Below are 17,020 nucleotides of genomic sequence, written 5' to 3'. Positions count from 1 at the left end.
GGGGAGCCGCTTTGGGATGCTAAACATCAAACAAGCCAAGCCTGGGGTTTCAGGCCCCGACGCCACTAGAGCGGCTCTCCAGGGCTCTCGAGAAAGTCCTCGTGTTTACATGGCAGGGTTGGGGTGGGGTGGGGGAGAGGAGCAATGCTGAGGATGCTGTCTGCAAAATACCCCCACTGCCTGAACCATCAAGGCCTGGAGTTGGGTGAGGTACTTGTCAGGGGACAGTTTCTAGGACAAACGTCCTATAGGCTCACTGGTGAAGTTTTTCCCTCTTCTAACATCTCAGTGCCAGGGGCATCTCCGGAATACGTATTTCTTCTCCTGGGAGGCCAGAACCAACTTGAGCCTGAGTTATTGAAAGCCTAAAACAAGCAAGTGCCCCTTCCAGATGCTGACTGGGTAAACAGCTTGTGTAGAAGTGGGGTGTCCCCGAGTTGTGGGGAGCGCTCATCTTGAACCCCGGCACCTAGTTTGCTAAAAAGACACCCCAGTCTGCCTCCCCAGATTGCTTCAGCAGCTGCCACAAGTCCCCTAGGCAGGAGTTGGAGGAATCAGAGAGATTGATGATAAAAAAGGGCCAAAGCCCTGTTTGTTGGGTCTCATTCCCAGCCCCCTCTGAATTCACCTATTCCAGGGACAAGTAAACAGGCTTCTAACTAAGCCGGCTGGAGAAGGATGTATTTGTTAGATACTCCAACTAGCATAAGGAAGATAAGACAGAGAATGTTACAGTAGGCTCCAGTTGTTACTCTGCTAGAATGTAGGGAGGCAGGGCAGTGTGGAACTGGTTGAGTTAAATTCATCCCCCCAACACCCCCACTTAGGAGCAGAACATCAGCTGCCAACACCTGCCTTTTCTGGACAGTCACCACTGCCGTCCTTGTCCCGGAATCTCAGATGCCTATCAAACAGAAATGATTAAACTTTCCTGGTTTTGTTTTTGCAAAATATGAAGTCTGCTGAGAGGACCCTCTCCCCCCACGTAGAATCTCAGCAGACTCAACCAATTATCCTTTCAGAATATCAGATATCAAGAAGCCATATTCCAGTAGCCAGGATTAGTTTTCTAAGGAAGAAAGCTACTCCTAGCTCCCATTCCTAAGGCCCTGTAAAACAGAAATCCCCTGCACATCAGTGAGAAAGACTGCTGGATTCAAGTTTATACTATTATTTTTCTAAAAACAAGATCCTGGGAGATTGATGGAGTGGAGAACCAGGAAAAGTTGTTAGAGGCTTATGACAGGGAGGAGAGGAAGAAAGGAGGGAAGAAGGGAGGCGAGAAGGGGGGGGGAGTAGTTGAACACCTGAGTAAAAAAAAATGAACAGAACACGTGCCAAAAGTTAACCAGTCACCACCACAAACCGTTGCAAGCACCAGGGGCACCCAGGGCTGCTAGGGTTGCCTATGGACAGCTCACGGGCTGCCTTGTCTGCACAGGTTTGTCAGGGGGAACTCATAAAAAGCAACAGTTCATCCAAGGAGCTGTAGTTTCTGTCCGGAACCACTCTTTTACCACTACCGCCCACACCTGTCACAACCTGACTTGTTTCTCCCAGAACACTATCTGGTAATGGAAAGAAAAAAACAATCACAGTGTGTGTGTGTGGGGGGGAGTTTAAGATGATCTTGGTTCTGTTTGGGGGGAATTGATAAAAAGTTAGGGGTAGGAGAGGGATTCATTGCTGCAAAGATTTAAGACCCCAGATGTTGAAAGCACTGAGATACAAGAGTGAAAGGTCAAGTCCCAATGTCCTACTAGAGGGATCCCTAACTTGGCCACCAAGTCCACACTGCCATAAGACGGAGGATCCACTGGGATGGGATCGGGAGGAGGTAGCGGGGAGGGATCCTGTTTTAGACTGTCCAAATAAAGTCAAAACCACGTCACCCTTGGAAACAGGCACGACACAGATTCTAAGTGTGAGGAGACTGGGTGAGAGCTACAACTATAGGTTTGGCATCCAAATGTACAGAAACAATTCATTCACTAAAAATGACAGCTCCTTCAGGCTTCTTTCAAATGACTGGCTTGGTCCACCATTTTAATTATTAGGTCAGATGTGTAAGACCAGCTTCTGAAGCTCTTAAAAAACAGAAGGTTGACTCTTAAAAAAAAAGGCCATTGTTTTTTCTCTCCCCCCCTTCTCTCCCTCTACCTCCCCCTTCTACAGAACTAGTTTACTTTGCATCCTCTCTATGTAATAGTCCCAAGACTACTCAGGATTTTATTCCACTGAAGTTCAAAGCTGAACAAAATCCCCTCTTTGGTGGGATAGAAACTCCGGAATTAGCTTTTTTTTTTAACCTGGGTCAGAATCTCTGAGCTCAAACCCAATAATTGGGATCCCATCATGCTTAGTGGTGAGCCCCTACCCCCACCCCCAGTCCATGCACAGCCAAATCAAAACCAAACAAAAAGAAAGGGTTTTAATCAGAAAAGGCATCTTTTTAATTCGTATAATTTATTAGAAGCTTCTTAGGAACTATATTTAAGCCGAATATCTACATAAGTTACAACAGAAAAAAAAAAACCTGATGCTGCAAGTACCAAACTGCCAAATAATATACACAGGTTTGTCAATGCCCTTTTTAAAAAGTGAGGGGCCGGGGGCCGGGACTGGGCTTCTTTTTACAACGTAATGTACAGATTACTAAAAACTAGGCATTTAGTCCAACTTTTGACAGCATTTTACAGCTACATGTTCACATCAAACCTAAAACAATTTCTGAGGGACCAGCCTGGCCTGGACTGAACCTATAGGGCCAGAGGGCGGCCCGGGAGGGGGCACTTCCTTTGTGTCAAGTACAAGTGGGATATGCAGAAGAATCTTTCCCCTAGCCAGCTCCTGTCCGTCTTCTCCCTTCTGGGGGAAAAAAATCGGTATTTACAAGCAAGTCCGCTTTGCTGGCAGAGCGCATCCAGAGGGAAGTTTGCCGTCTTTAGAGTCCAGGGCCATGGTAGCATAGAGCAGGCTCCAAAACTGTGCCATGCCCAAGCTTGGGAACCCATTTGAACCACCAGAAAGACTTCTCCTGTTTGTTCTACGTCCTTCTCTGTTTAAAAAATCCGTAAGGGGCTGAGTTTGCTTGGCTATTTCTATTTTCGTTTTATGTTAAAAAATAATCCACAAGTTTTAGGTAGGAAAGAGAAAAGGAAGGAGGGAGGAGGGAGGAAGAAAGAAGGAGGAAAAGAAGAAAAGGAGGAGGAAGGAGGAGAAGATGAAGGAGAAGGAAGAAGATGAAGAGAGGAAAGAAGAAAGGAAGAAGAAGAAGAAGAAGAAGAAGAAGAAGAAGAAGAAGAAGAAGAAGAAGAAGAAGAAGAAGAAGAAGAAGAAGAAGAAGAAGAAGAAGACGTCCAGCAGTTTGGTCTTTGTGTACTTTTTCCTTGGTCTAAACACAAACAGGTTCTTAAGAAAAGTCGAAGCACGTGGAGCATTGGGCGAAAGGTGGTCTGTGGCGGGCAGAGGTGAAGCTGTGAGGCCGCGCGGGGCTCTGGCGGGTCCCACGTCTCACCAGGTCCGACCGTAAAGCAAGGTAGAGCAGGACATGGCGCCATAGTCCGAGCTCGAAGAGTTCAGATGGGATAGGCTGGAGACCTGGCCCTGCAACGCTGCGGGGCTGGCTGCATGGTGCGCCAGGTCCGGGGACTGGCCTGCGCTGCCCGGCTGGTGGCCTGGGTGTGCGCCTAGACCCGCGCCACCGCTGCCCACAGAGATGGCCGCGGCAGCCGCCTGAGCCGCCTGTGCCTGCTGCTGAGCTTGCTGTTGCGCGTGGCCTTGCAGGCTGGCGGCGCCCGGCGCAGAGGCTCCCGCTTGGCAGGGTTTGCCGTCTTTGACTAGGACCGGCACGGCCACCCGGCGCGGTGACTGCTGCTGAGCTTGCTGCTGTTGTGGGCAACCCGCGCCCCCTCCGCCGCCGCCGCCGCCGCCGCTGTCCTGCTGCAGTTGCTGCTGGGCTGCCTTGTCCTTGGCCTGGCGCTTCATCTTGTAGCGATGGTTCTGGAACCAGATCTTGACCTGCGTGGGTGTCAGGTGGATCATGCTGGCCAGGTGCTCGCGCTCCGGAGCCGACAGGTACTTTTGTTGCTTGAAGCGTCTCTCGAGCTCGTACACCTGCGCCTGGGAGAAGAGCACCCGGCGCTTCCTGCGGGGCGCACTAGGCAGCGGGGCCATGTTCTTGCTCACGTCCCCCAGCGAGCCCAGGCCGCCCATGCTGCTCATATTCATGCCGCTCGCCGGACCCATGAAGCGGGAGACTGTAAGCGACAAACGCACAGCGTCGGCTGGGGCCGGGGCCGGGCCAAGCCTGCTTTTCTTGCCCTTGGCCCGCCGGCCCCAACCTTCGATGGCATCCTCACCTTGGCCCATCTAGCTGGGGAGAGGCTAGTGCCTTCCCCGGGCCGGGCCGTCGAAGAGTTTATGGGTTTCAAGCCTAACTACTCTTCGTCGGTGTTAGTGTCTCTTTAGAACCAGAATGTACAGTGTGTGTGTGTGGGGGGAGGTTGCTTCTGCTCCTTTCGTGCCCAAGCCGGGTGGGAAGCCCGGGGTGGGGGGCGCAGAGAGCTGGGAATGCGCGGTAGACCCCAACTTCAGGGGGTAGCAAAAGGGAGTTTTCCCTTTCTAAAGCCCCAGCTTCCAGACGCTTGGCCTCAAGTCTTCTCTCTCGTGAGCGCTAGGTGAGGACACCTGCTCGCTCAGCCCATTTAGCTGAGCTGTGCGCCCTCCCAACCCGCCCAGAGACTTCTAGAAAGCTAGGCAACCAGGCTGGCGCTGGGATGCGACCCAGCAGGATGGCCTCTCTCCTGGCCTGGCCTGCTTCCCTCCAACTCCGCTGACCCGAGCTCTCAGCTCAGGGTGGGCCTCCCACGGCACGCTGAAGTCTTCCGCGCCTAGTCAATAGTTGGCACTTGCGGTTGCTGAGTGCCAGCACCTATCCGCAGGACCCCAGCTCTACTAGGAACCTCTTTTGAAACCCTAGCCCAGCGGGGGGAAGAAGGTCCAGCTCCCGCACCCCACTCCTAGACGATGCTGCCCGGCTGCCCACCCCATGCCTAGCATAACTGGCGAGCGCCGCACCTCGCGGGCCGCAATGACCGCGCCTCCTGTGCTCAGCCCGCGGCCCCGCGGCGGGGCGGCCTCACTTACTGGCCGGGAAGCGCGGGTCTGGGTTGGCGCCGTACCATCCGGGCCCCGAAGCGCTGTTCCGCATGGTGTCCTGGTAAGGAGGCAGCTCGCTCATGTTGCCCAGGTTGCCGTTGCAGTAGCCCCCAACAGCGGAGTGCGAGAGCTGGGGCACCCCCGCCGCCGTCATGTGGTAGGCGGCGGTGACGGCGCCGTGGTGCCCCACGGCGTGCTGCTGCATGGCCGCGGCCGGCGGGGCCGCCTGGCCCTGTCTGTAAGCTGCGAGCGGAGCCCCGAGGCCGCCGCCCTCCATGCCTACTTTCTTGTAGCTTTCCTCCAGGGGACTCAAGATGTCAGACACTGAGAACGGAGTCGTGTGCTTTGGACTCATCGACATGATTCGGCGTCGGCTGGAGGAGGAAGGAAGAGGAGGAAAAAAAAAAGGGAGAGGGGGAAGGCGAAGCCTCGCTACTTTTTTTTTCTCCCTTTGCCAAATATTCTGGTGTTACCTTAACGCCGATCTTGTTGGATGTACACGTAACGGAGTGGACCGAGTCCGCCTTAATTGGCTTGAGTGGAGGCTCGGGGGCTGCCTCGCGTTTGTTTTAGCCCGGCGCCAGGTTTTAGGCAGCCACCAGAGGCGGGGCATAAGCGCTAAAGCAACAAGACAATAGAAGCCTACATCTTGCCCGAGATAATTAGCTTACATGCTGATGACAAGGTAAACACCTTTAAGCTTCACTTGTCAGGATTTTTAGGTCTCAAAGAGAGAAAGGAGAGAGAGAGAGAGAGAGAGAGAGAGAGAGAGAGAGAGAGAGAGAGAGAGACCCAAAGCATTACTTCCCCCCTCCCTTGGACACCCCCACCCCCATTTTTGTGGGGTGCCTGTGGCGCGCGAGGAAAAGGCGGGGGAGGGAAAGGAGGAGGGAACCGAGAGCAGAGCGGAGGTCCAGAGGTGGGGTAGAGAGTAACCTAAGAGGAGGGATGGAAAGGAGGAAGGAAGGTGAATGCTGCTTTGCAACCAACTTGAGGAGTTACAAAGTGGAACCCGTGGTCCAGTTCGGTCGGGGTTCCCGGGTCAGGGGCTGGTCTTTGGGGGGAGAGGAGGTTGAGGTACGGGGAGCGGGGTTTCACCTGTGCCTGACGGGGCTGCTCCTCCCTCCCGCTGCGGCCTCCCAGCCCCGCGCCTTCCCACCGCCTCCGGACCACATCGGGCTTCGCAGCGCTGAGCCCCAGGCACCACCAAAAGAGTGTGCGAGTCTGGGGGGGGGGGATGAACCCGGGGGCTGCACTGTTGGTCTATGAGTCTGTCAGTCTGTCCGCCTCTTCTGCCGCTGTCAGAGGGACACCTCTGCTCCCCGCCCCCTTTCCCCTTACCCGAGAGAATCCTAGCGGGCGGAGGGGGAGCTGAGTAAGGGAACGACTGCCTCCGGGAGGCTGACACCGATCCCCGCGCCCCCCACCCCCCCAAGCTCCTGGCTTCTTAGCGGACCAGCCCCCCAGCCCACCCCACCCCACCGCTCCCTTTCTCCACCCCTTTTGCCGGCCCAGGCAAGAACACCGCTGGCCTTCTGAGCAGGGAGGACAAGGGTGCTGGCATTAACGTGAGAGTCCACCACTGAAGTTGTCCCATCTCGAACAAACCTGATGCCCCTGACCCTTGCCCATGGCCTGGATACTCCGGCTTCTGAGGCTGGTGCTGACTTTTCGAGACCATGACAGCCCCAGCACTCCAGCCCAGATCTCCGCTGCGTTCCCTTCTGGTGCTTCAGGGAGAGCCCGGGCAGGCAGCCGAGCGAGCGCCCGCGGGTCCGTTGTAGAGTGGAACTGAGTCTGAACCCGGGTGGAACTCACTGTCCGGGAGGAGGCGAATATCTCGACGCCCGCATCCCAGCGGGCGGGAGGCTGGGCTGAGGCTCGCCTCCTCCCGGAGCTCAGCCATGCAAAAGTGCACTCGCTTCCCCGGGAATAACCAAATATCTTTGTCTAAAGTGGCGGCGTAAATGGCCGGTCGCTTTGTGGCCACGCTGGATATTAGTAGATGAGGATCATTCTGCTTCAATTGGGCGCCTCTCATCCGGCTAGCAAGAAACTGCTTAGGAGGAAGTGGGTTTCCTGTCTGAGCGTTCCCAGGCTTCAAGTGTGAGCCCCGCGCCTTGAGGGTCCTTGGGCGCCTGGCAAGGGGGAGCTGTGGGCTGTGCTCCCTAGCGGGGCCGGGGGCGTCAGCCTCATTGCTGTTACCAGGCCCGGATCAGCAGCTGAGTGGGCTACCCAGCCAAGCCCTGCGTGACACGGATTTGGAAACCACCTCCGATTTTCTCCTTGGAAATTAAGCGTTTTCGTTTTTGTTTGTTTTTGTTTTTGCTTTGTTTGTCTGCTATTTGAGCTTCCTTGGCGTGCTAAAGGCTGGGAGGGCGGAGCGCTTCCTGGCCCCGCAGGTGCCTCCTAGACACTTCGGCGGCCAGTCAAGGAGGCTTCTTGATTTTGGTTTTTGTTTTCACATTTTCTTTCCCCTCCTTGTAGTGAGGGAGTTCCCGATAATGAAGAAGCAGTTTTGAACTACTTAATTCAGCGTAGGCTCCTTTCCATTAATAGCAATTATAGTATGGAAAGTTGTTTTATTTGCTTTTTAAGATCTCAACCCTCTCCTTGAAGAGAGCTCTCTAGTCCCTCAGCACAAAGCCAACGACTCTACTAACATTAGCTTTCCTCACCACCTACCTCCGTCGCGAAGGTTCTGAGCACCCGCGGGCCTCCCATCTGGGCCGGCATTTTTCCGCACGGCCCCCACGGTGGCTTTGGAGCAGGCAACCCTGACTTTAAGCGGGCAGATGCTCTGTGTCTTGTGTAGCTAAAGGCAAGTGGAAAGCTGAGCTCTGGGCTCTCCTTTCTCAGGGACTTCTCTGGGGGGCGCTCTCAAGATGAGCTCAGACCCCGTCGACAGCTCTTTGGTCTAAGGTGTCTAGAGTGCAGGGATGGGAGGCTATGCCCGGATCAAGTGAACCGCGGGAGGAAAGCAGACCTTGTCTGAAGGCATGACCCAGCCCTGCCAGTCTTAGGAATGGGGTCTTAGTAGAAAGTCATTGGCAGCCTGTGTCCCTTTAGCTCCTCTATTTTTATAATTGTTGGTCGTCATAAGAAGCACCAAGTGTAGTGTCTCTCTCCGTTTCAATGCCACTTACCGAAGGAGATCATTCTCAAAAGGTTATTTTTATTTATTTATTTATTTATTTATTTATTTATTTATTTATTTATTAGAGTTAAGCTAAATCGGGCGCATCAAAACACGCCCAAAGCTTTGAGGGGAAAAAAAATATTAAGCGCGCTGCTAAGGTCGATATTTCAGTTTCTGCAGGTATTATCAAATCTCTTGTCTTTTCAGGGGCCTGCCAGACTGAAGTGAAAGGTTTGTTTCCCTCTTCCACAGTCTCTAGGTCACACAGCCTAGGCCTTCAGGAACACTAGCTGGTGGCCAGTTTGGGAAAGTGTGAAGAGCCTGGTTTTAGCTCTACCACCACTGGGGACCCCATTTCCAACTAGACAGCTAGGGGTGGGAGTTGGAGCTGGAGGGGTAAAAGGGTCTGGCAGCCGCTGTGGCTTTACCCTTGGCGGGGGAGGGGAACTGGGCTGAGCTCCAACCTTCCCAAGCTTGCACCACCAGTTCCTATCTGGATGTGTGTGTGTGTGTGTGTGTGTGTGTGTGTGTGTGTGTGTGTGTGTGTGGAGGTGGGTGGATGGGTGAGGTGGGATTCTGCAGCATCCTGTGGCCCAAACCTCACGATCCTGGTCTCTTCCTAAACACCCACCTCTCTGCATTATTTTCCCTAAGCACTGGCACCGATAAGGGCAAAACTGAATACACAGGAGCCTCATGGCACAAAAAGGCCCTGTATTTATTTCTGAGCTCTTCTCTGCAAAGGCCTTGGGAGTCTCTCCCTCAAGTCCCAACATCTCTTTCCAAGGAAAAAGCGTGCTGCCTCTCTGACTCATCTTGCGTAGGGCCCATGCGAGTTAAACCAGAGGGCTTTCCCCCTGTAGCTGTGGATTAATATCCACAGATCTAGTCTTCTTCCCATGGCCTCTTCCGCACTGCAACTAACGTGCTGTCAGTGGGCTGAGCCCAGTGACTGGTAGGACATAGCCCAGCCCTTGTGAACCTTCCCCTGGTTCAGCCTCAAAGGACCACGTGAATCCCACTGGTTAGAATTCAAAGAGCTGTGGAGGCTCGAGCCCAGGCTCAACCCCAGAGGAGCAGAGGAACCTCTACTCTTTGCAGCAGTGTGGCAGAGGGAAACTCCCTTCTTTTCCTCCACTGTCTTCGGAAGACCTGGAGGGAGTGCTCACTGGGCAAATTAAGTGAAATTCTCAATTTTTGGAGCTTGGCAAGCTAGGAAGTAAGGGAGATGATTCCCAAACCAGAACCGCGGACACCTAGATACTCCTCAGCTTGCTTGTTTCCTACTCATGAAGCCCTTCACATCTCCCTAGGGCACTAAGTCTGCTTATTCTAACGTTACACAGTTCCGACTCTCATTGCCATCCACGATTCATTTCACAGCTACTCATCGAACCCATGCTCTATCAGATGCTAGGTGGGCTAAGTCGGAACATTCAGCTTCTGAGGGTCTAGACATGCCCCTCCCCACCCGATGTTTCCATATTAGCCCTAAGGCATTCCAGAAATGAACAGTCACTCTGTAACAGACCCTGAGAAAGAGGGGATCCCAGGAAAGTTTTGTGCCCCCATTTCTCTTACCTTTCAGAGCAGAAGGAGCCCTTGAATACAGCTCAGAAACCTGGGAATTGTTTGTGACCTAGTTTTACCACTTTCAGGATGTGTAATGGAGCAAATCCCTTCACACACACACACATACACACACACACACACACACACACACACACGAGAGAGAGGGAGAGAGAGAGAGAGAGAGAGAGAGAGAGAGAGAGAGAAGAAGAAGAAGAAGAAGAAGAAGAAGAAGAAGAAGAAGAAGAAGCCTGCCTCATATAACTCCCTACTTTGCTGTGTCAGCAACTTTGATGGTCCATGATGAGGTGCTGAGACAGTCTGATCAGCTTTAAAGTCCTTAGCACACAGAAATTATTTTGATTTAGTGTTTTGGACTTAAAAAAAAAAACCTTGGGGACCAAGCCTCTAATGCTGTCTAAAAAGAAGCAACATCCAATATTCTGATGCCCGCCGCAGGTGTAAGATCTCTGCTGTGCTGGGCTGTGTTGTGTGGTGTTGGGCTGTGTTGGGCTGTGCTGTGTTGTATGGTGCCGCCTGCTGTGCTGTGCTGTGCTGGGTTGAACTGGGCTGAGCTGGCCTGGGCTCAAGAGAACTCGAAGGGCCTGGGGGATGTCTTAGAAGTTAAGAGCATTTGCAGAGGACCTGGATTCTGTTGTCAGCACTCACATTATGGCTCATAACCTTCTGTAATTCCCACTCCAAAGGATCTGGTGTCACCAGGTGTGTGCATACATACATGCAGGAAACACACACGATTTTTTTTTTTTTTGAGTGAGGAGGAGGCCAGCTGGCTTAGGAACAACAGAAATGGGGTTGGGAGTGGGTGGCGGTTACTACTCTCCAACCCAGAGATCCAAGTAGTGCCTTCCAAATATGACATCTGTCATCTGGTCTCTGAAAAGTTAACCAGGATCTCTCCTGTGCTTTCTCTAGCTTTGAGAGCTTCCTTGGGGTCCTCATTAGGTAAGGCGATCGTCAGGGCTTTGGAGTATTCCAACGAAGAGATCCCTCCGCTGCCCAGCTTGATTTTCTAGAACCACTGAGATATTTTTCTTAAATCGTGACTTATGGGGATAGACTGCGGGAAGGGGAGGGTCATCGTGGAGGCTGCTGTACCTTCCTCTCCTGTGAGAAGGGAGCCGCTCTTCTGAAGACTAGGTTCTGCCAGAAGAGCACCCCAGTCTTCGATGGGGGAAGAAGGGCTCTTCGCTTGCTCTTCCCTCCGGTCAAGCCCTCTTAGAGGTTATGGTCTTGAAATCTTTACCCAAGTTGTAACCAAAACCTTCACTCTCTTCAGAGTTCCAGGGACGCCCCCTGGCGGGACAGGGTTTGAGGCAGGAGTGAATCTCGAGAGTAGGTTACAAAGCCAAGAGAAATCGTCCTTTGAAAAGAGGGGACACCAGACGTGGCAGACCGGATGCTCTCTTGATACAGCAAGCAGGCAGCGCCAGGCACACTCTGAGCTGGCTGAGAGCTGCCCTCGTCTCTGTACTCATTTTTTTTCTGAGTGGACGTGGGGAATGGGAACGTCAGCCAGTGAGCACTACTCCAAAGAATGCTTCAGACACTGCAGTCCTCCGATCTACCCCATCTACCCGCTGAGTTGTAGGAAGGAAAGCTCTGGGAAGGGGAATCAGATAAGATCTCCTGAGTAAATTGGGAGAGGGAGGGGAGAGAGAGGTGAAGTGGAGCGGGGAGGAGAACACCAGGGAAAGAATGGTTGAGTTGGGGGAGGGAGAGAGGGAGAGAACAAGAAAAGAGATTATCTCGATAGAGGGAGCCATTATAGGGTTAGGGAGAAATCTGGAGCTAGGGAAACTCCCAGGAATCCACAAGGATGACCCCAGCTAAGACTCCTAGCAATAGTGGAGAGGGTGCCTGAACTGGCCTTCCCCTGTAATCAGATTGGTGACCACCCTAATTGTCATCATAGACCCTTCATCCTGTAAGTGATGGAAGCAGATGCAGAGATCCACAGCTAAGCACGGGCCTGAACCCCTGGAGTCCAGTCGAAGAGAGGGAGGAGGGATTATATGAGCAAAATGGTCAAAATCATGATGGGGAAACCCACAGAGACAACTGGCCCGAGCTAATGGGAGCTCACTGGCTCTGGACTGATAGCTGGGGAACCCGCACAGGAACTAACTAGGCCCTGTGAATGTGGGTGACAGTTCTGTGGCTTGGACAGTCTGTGGGGCCACTGAGATTTATCCCCGGTGCTTGAACTAGTTTTTTGTATCTTTGGAGGGACACCTTGCTCAGCCTAGATACAAGGGGGAGAGTCTTGCTTCAACTTGATATACCAGATCTTATAGACTCCCCATGGGAGGTCTTACCCTTTCTGAGGAGTGGAATGGGGCTTGGGTGTGGGGAAGATGGAAGGGGAACAAGAGGGGGAGGGAGGGTTGGTATGTAAAATGAAAAAAAAAGCTAAAATAAAAAAAGTGTAAAAGAATATTTAGAGGCAGTGCATACTACAAAGGTTCTCAGAAGGGCGCAGTGGCTTTGCCCAGGACCTGGTCACCCTCATTTAGCTTTTATGCTATTATTTGGTGCTGGGGTTGGAACTGTGGGCCTCTTGCATGCCAGGAGAGCGCTCTCTCATTCAGCTTTAGGTGATCGAAGCTCCTTCTTTCTGCCTTCTATCACCTTTCATATTTGTGTTGCGTATAGTATGTTTGCATTATTTCCTACGAAGTTGCTTCAAGTCCTGTGAAAGCGCGGTTCTCCTTTCCAGCGTCTTACTCTTCTATGACCTCTGTCTTTTCTTTTCTCGCTCCTCCTCTCCATCACTTGTTCCCAGGAAAAGTTTCTGATGGCTAGGGTAATGTCTGGGGCCGCTTTGATAATCTCCACCTGACATTCTGATTCCTCTCGCTGGCCCGCCGAGGCAATCCGCGGCGCCCTCTACTGGTCATGAGTAGAAGTGCAACTCTACAATGTCGAGGGGGAAAGCTCTGCTACTAATTGGGTAAACCTGGTAAGTTGGAAGAGACTGGTAGTAATGAACCTACCAGGCATTCTTTGAACTTAACTATTCGTCATACTACTCATTCGCTCAACATGTCAGGATTTTCATAGGTCTCCTCATAGTTTGTGGTTGACTTAGAATTACCATGGCACCTACTTGAAAGAGCCCTTGTCTAAATTAGGACTGTAGAAGCCACAGCAATATCTAAACTCCTCATCTAATTAGACTTTAACTTGTAATTGTGTTACAGGAATTGGATTCGCTCCTCAAGTCTGAGGGCAAGTGGACATGCGCTTGGTGGTGAAGTGGTTTTCCCTTTCTGCACTTCTGAAGCCTGGAGAAATGAGAGGTACTTGCTGGGTGGCCTGACAGGAGGGGTTCTGCTCTGTGCCCAGGAAGTTATAGAAAAGCTTCCAAAGTTCTGGGGTTCAGAAGTTTTCTGGAACTATCTTCACTGATAGACCCAGACCACCTGCCCGGGGGCGGCATTATACACAGGCCTGTCCACAGGTTAATTGCATGGACTAACTAAGGAAATTTTAAGATAGTATGTCATGCAGGCTGGAACACAGTTATTACTGCTCATGTTTAACCAGTTAACACTGAAAACCAGGAGCAAGAAGTAACACAGAAATACATTTAAAGGGGGGGGGCAGTTGGCGTAGGAAAAGAACACATTTTTGGTGGACAGAGTAGAGAAGGTGACAGTCATGGCTTAAAGAATTAAAGAAAACCCACATATTTTGCACTGGGGCAATAGTAAAGTTCTTTGGGGGGGTCACACCTACCAGGTGAGATCTCCAGGATATAAACATACAAAGCCACTGGAGAAACTTTTGCTTAGAGAAGAGAGCTCTGTGGTGTGCCAGAAAGGGGCCCTCCGGGAAATGGGTCCCTAGTTTGAGGCACAGGTGAATGCACTCAGAGGTCATTGCAGCAGCGGGAAAGGGGCCTGGTTTCTTCCCAGGCTAGTAACAGAACTCAGCACCGTTTGCAAGCATAATGAATGCCAGGGCTCAAGACCACAGAGGCTGGCCCGGTTCCAGAGGGGGAAAGGCTGCTGAGGCCAGATAATGTATGCAGGCAGCTCCCTGGGGTGGGGCTGGGAGGGATCCCTAATTTGTGATGGAGCCTCCATGTCAGAGAAACCAGGGCTGTGCACATCAAGGAAGCTGGAGGCACTGCAGAGAACTGTCCGAAAAGCGGCTACACACAGGCTGTAGACCACAAGGCATATGGGTAGGTTTGCCCAACCCTATTGGAATTTACATCATGCTACTAGCCCATACCCTAGATGCTGGGCATCAAGCAATAGGATGTTTGTCTTGTTGGGGTTCCCTTTTGCTTTGTTTTGCTCTTTTACTCCTATGCCTGCATTTCTCCCTTTTGGATGGAAATGTTTACTTTGTGCCTTTGTATATTGCAAGTATGTAACTTAATAAAAAACGTTTTACAGGGGCTTACAACTAAGGATTTACTTTGAAACTAAGTAGAGACTTTGTTCTTTCAAAGTCACTACTCCATCCTAGCTCCCTTCTTTTGTCTCTTGACATTTCAGAATCCAGTGTTGAACTCCTGTCATGTATATTTATCCCCATGGCTCATAAATCGTCACCTATTTCTGAAAGTTCTGAAATTCGCACTTTAACCAACCTCTCTCTCATACTCCTGAATTACCTTCTAATCTGTTTCATCTTGTATATGCCCATTACACTTGACATATTCCAGTACAAACTTATGAAGGCTGTCTCATGATTTTTTTTTTTGTTTCTGCTCTTAATGTAGTAACACCATGAGTATATCCCTATAGTCTTTGCTCCAACTACCTGACTCTTCCAATAAACTCTCCTAATAGTCAGTTTAGGCTACTGTAACTAAAGGTCAGACTGGTTACTTACACACTGAAATTTTTTTTAGAAATCTATCTATATATTATTGCATATGTATATATTATATGTATATGTTTTGCAGTGGCCAAAGAGGAAGATGTCATGCCCTCTAGAACTGGAGTTCAATTACATATGATTGGTTGTAAATCCCCTGGGACTGGAGTGACAGATGGGTGTGAGCTATTATGTGGGTTCTGGGGGACAGAACCCAGGTCCACTAGCAGAATAGTTCATACTCTTAGTGGGTGAGCCATTGCTACAGCTCTGGGAAACATATATTTTTATAAGACCATGACTTTATTTTGATAGGGTTCCATGCTTATGACTTGACTTCATTTTGCTGCACTTTGAAAGTGTCCCTTCTAAAATCCAGCTATCATCTATATGTTAGGATTAAGAGAGGGTGCCTTTAAGAGCCTATGTGGTTATGATGGCTTCTTCCTGCTTAATGGTTTTTAGCCTCTCATAAAACAGACTTCATGCGTCACCTGGCAGCTTGTCCCTGCTTTCTTCTGCCATGTTAATCCATAGCATTCCTCTCTTCCAGAGGATGCAGCAAGGTCTCCATCAGATTCGGTCAGTTTGATCTTAGACTTTATGTCTTCCCTATAACTGAGAGAAATAATTTGTGTTGTTTTAAAAACAGGCATATTCGTGTATGCAGTCATAGAAGCACATAGATTAACGCACTCCCTAAAGGTCTTGTTTCTAAACACAGTAGCTCCAGGTTAGGACTGCAGCATACACATTTTAGTGGTACACAGCTCTGCTCACAGCAGCACCCTAGCCAGACAGCCTTCCTCCTCTTCATTCTCTGTCTCCATCTCTCCTAAATCCAGCCCCAGTTCTTCATAAGTGCTTCTCTCCTCCCACTCTCTTGGCCATGGCCACCTGCCCCAGCTGCCTTGTTGTTGGCTCCAGCCACCGGGCTAACCTAGATTTACTCTAGCTTACCCTACGACCCTTTCCACAGTCCACAGTGCGATCTATGACCCCAAACAAACCCCCTACCTCCTTCTTACTTGTTTGCAACCTGATCTGCAACTAAGCAAAGCTGTTCACTTTTTGTCCCATTTTGTACAGTTTTAATATATTGATGCACATTAAGTTACCTATACCTCCTATATAAAAGTTAGTTAAGTTTTGACCTTTGTGTATATCTATGAAAATATTACCACAAGTAAGATAATGACTATAATTACTAATACCCAGAACTCTGTATGCCCCCTCATAATTCCTATACCCTGTTCGTCTGTGTACACAACCCTAACACTGGGTGACTAATGCTGTGTCCTTGGTTACTGTATATATTACAGTGTGTAGCTTTTTAGACTTTTTCATAAGTTAAATCAATCCAACTATTTTGTTTTTTATTAACTTCTTATAATTACTGAGGTCCAACAATATTTTCTGCATTCCAATTTTGATGCTTAAAGAGCCTTCCTTTCTTCATTTTTCATGAATACCATACCAGTTTATATTTAAATTTTATTTTATGCATGTGGGTGTTTTGCCTGTATGTTCGTCTGTGCACCTTGTGCATGCTAATTGCATGCAGAGGCCGGAAGAGAGTGTCAGGTGTCTTGGAACTGGAGTTTCAGATAGCTGTGAACTACCATATGAATGCTGAGAACTGAACCTGGGTCCTCCAGAAGAGAAGCTAGTGCTTATCACTGTTGAGCCATCTCTCTAGTTTTCCAGCATTCCAGTTTTAGAGCTATACCAAAATGTGTTTGTTCGTTTCCGAGTGGGAGGTAAGGTAATTCACCTGAGATGATAGTAGTTTTCTGCGGCTGCTGTAAGAAATTACAACCAACTCGAAGCGTTAGACCCGAATTCAGCTTCTCCCAGTTCCGGGGAGCCAGAAGTCTGAAGAGACTGTGTCAGCAGGCTGACAGGCTCCTCGCAGGAGCTGTGCTGTTTGTTCCCTTTGCTGGCCCTTCTCGAAAGCCTCTGGCTTGTGACTTCATTTCTTCAATCTGCCTTCCGATTTTACATAATCTCTTCCATGTGTTTCTGTGATTCTCTCTTACAAAGATGCTTTTGGTGGTATTGAGAGGGCCCACTGGAAATTAGAGAGATCTCCTCAACTCAAGATCCCTCCTTTTCTCCATAAAAACCCTTTTTTTTTAATTAATTTATTTATTTATTTATTAAACATTTCTGTCTCTTCCCCACCGCCGCCTCCCCTTTCCCTCCCCCTCCCCCAACCAAGTCCCCCTCCCTCGTCAGCCCAAAAAGCAATCAGGGTTCTCTGCCCTGTGGGAAGTCCAAGGACCACCCACCTCC

General features: G+C 50.4%; 1 protein-coding gene across 3 annotated transcripts; it reads right to left on the bottom strand.

The window, feature by feature from the left end:
- Positions 1-3,217: 3,217 nt before the first annotated feature.
- Positions 3,218-7,077, bottom strand: Nkx2-1 (NK2 homeobox 1). 3 transcript variants are annotated; one of them, XM_050138872.1, is made up of 3 exons: positions 6,769-7,077; positions 5,149-5,534; positions 3,218-4,259 (listed from the first exon to the last, which is right to left on the bottom strand). In XM_050138872.1, the coding sequence occupies exons 2-3, from the start codon at positions 5,519-5,521 to the stop codon at positions 3,514-3,516; spliced, it is 1,119 nt and encodes a 372-aa protein (XP_049994829.1). In that variant the 5' UTR covers positions 5,522-5,534; positions 6,769-7,077; the 3' UTR covers positions 3,218-3,513. The 3 variants fall into 3 exon arrangements, with proteins under 3 accessions (XP_049994829.1, XP_049994831.1, XP_049994830.1); XM_050138874.1 differs by lacking the exon at positions 6,769-7,077 and adding an exon at positions 6,259-6,335; XM_050138873.1 differs by lacking the exon at positions 6,769-7,077 and having other exon boundaries at positions 5,149-5,885.
- Positions 7,078-17,020: the final 9,943 nt, after the last annotated feature.

Source organism: Alexandromys fortis, unplaced genomic scaffold (assembly GCF_014885135.2).
Source record: "Alexandromys fortis isolate MF-2015 unplaced genomic scaffold, M_Fortis_MF-2015_v1.1 scaffold_35, whole genome shotgun sequence".
NCBI lineage: Eukaryota > Metazoa > Chordata > Mammalia > Rodentia > Cricetidae > Alexandromys > Alexandromys fortis.
Note: the sequence above shows the minus strand (reverse complement) of the source record. Positions and strands in the feature narration are given on the sequence as shown.

What these genes read in the sequence shown, in the direction of transcription:
- Nkx2-1 (XM_050138874.1), bottom strand. Translation starts at nt 6,335, where the DNA reads ATGTGGTCCGGAGGCGGTGGGAAGGCGCGGGGCTGGGAGGCCGCAGCG. An exon ending in AGCAGCCCCGTCAGGCACAG is followed by an intron (nt 5,535 to 6,258) that starts GTGAAACCCCGC and finishes TTCCTCCTCCAG; the next exon opens with CCGACGCCGAATCATGTCGA. An exon ending in AGACCCGCGCTTCCCGGCCA is followed by an intron (nt 4,260 to 5,148) that starts GTAAGTGAGGCC and finishes TGTCGCTTACAG; the next exon opens with TCTCCCGCTTCATGGGTCCG.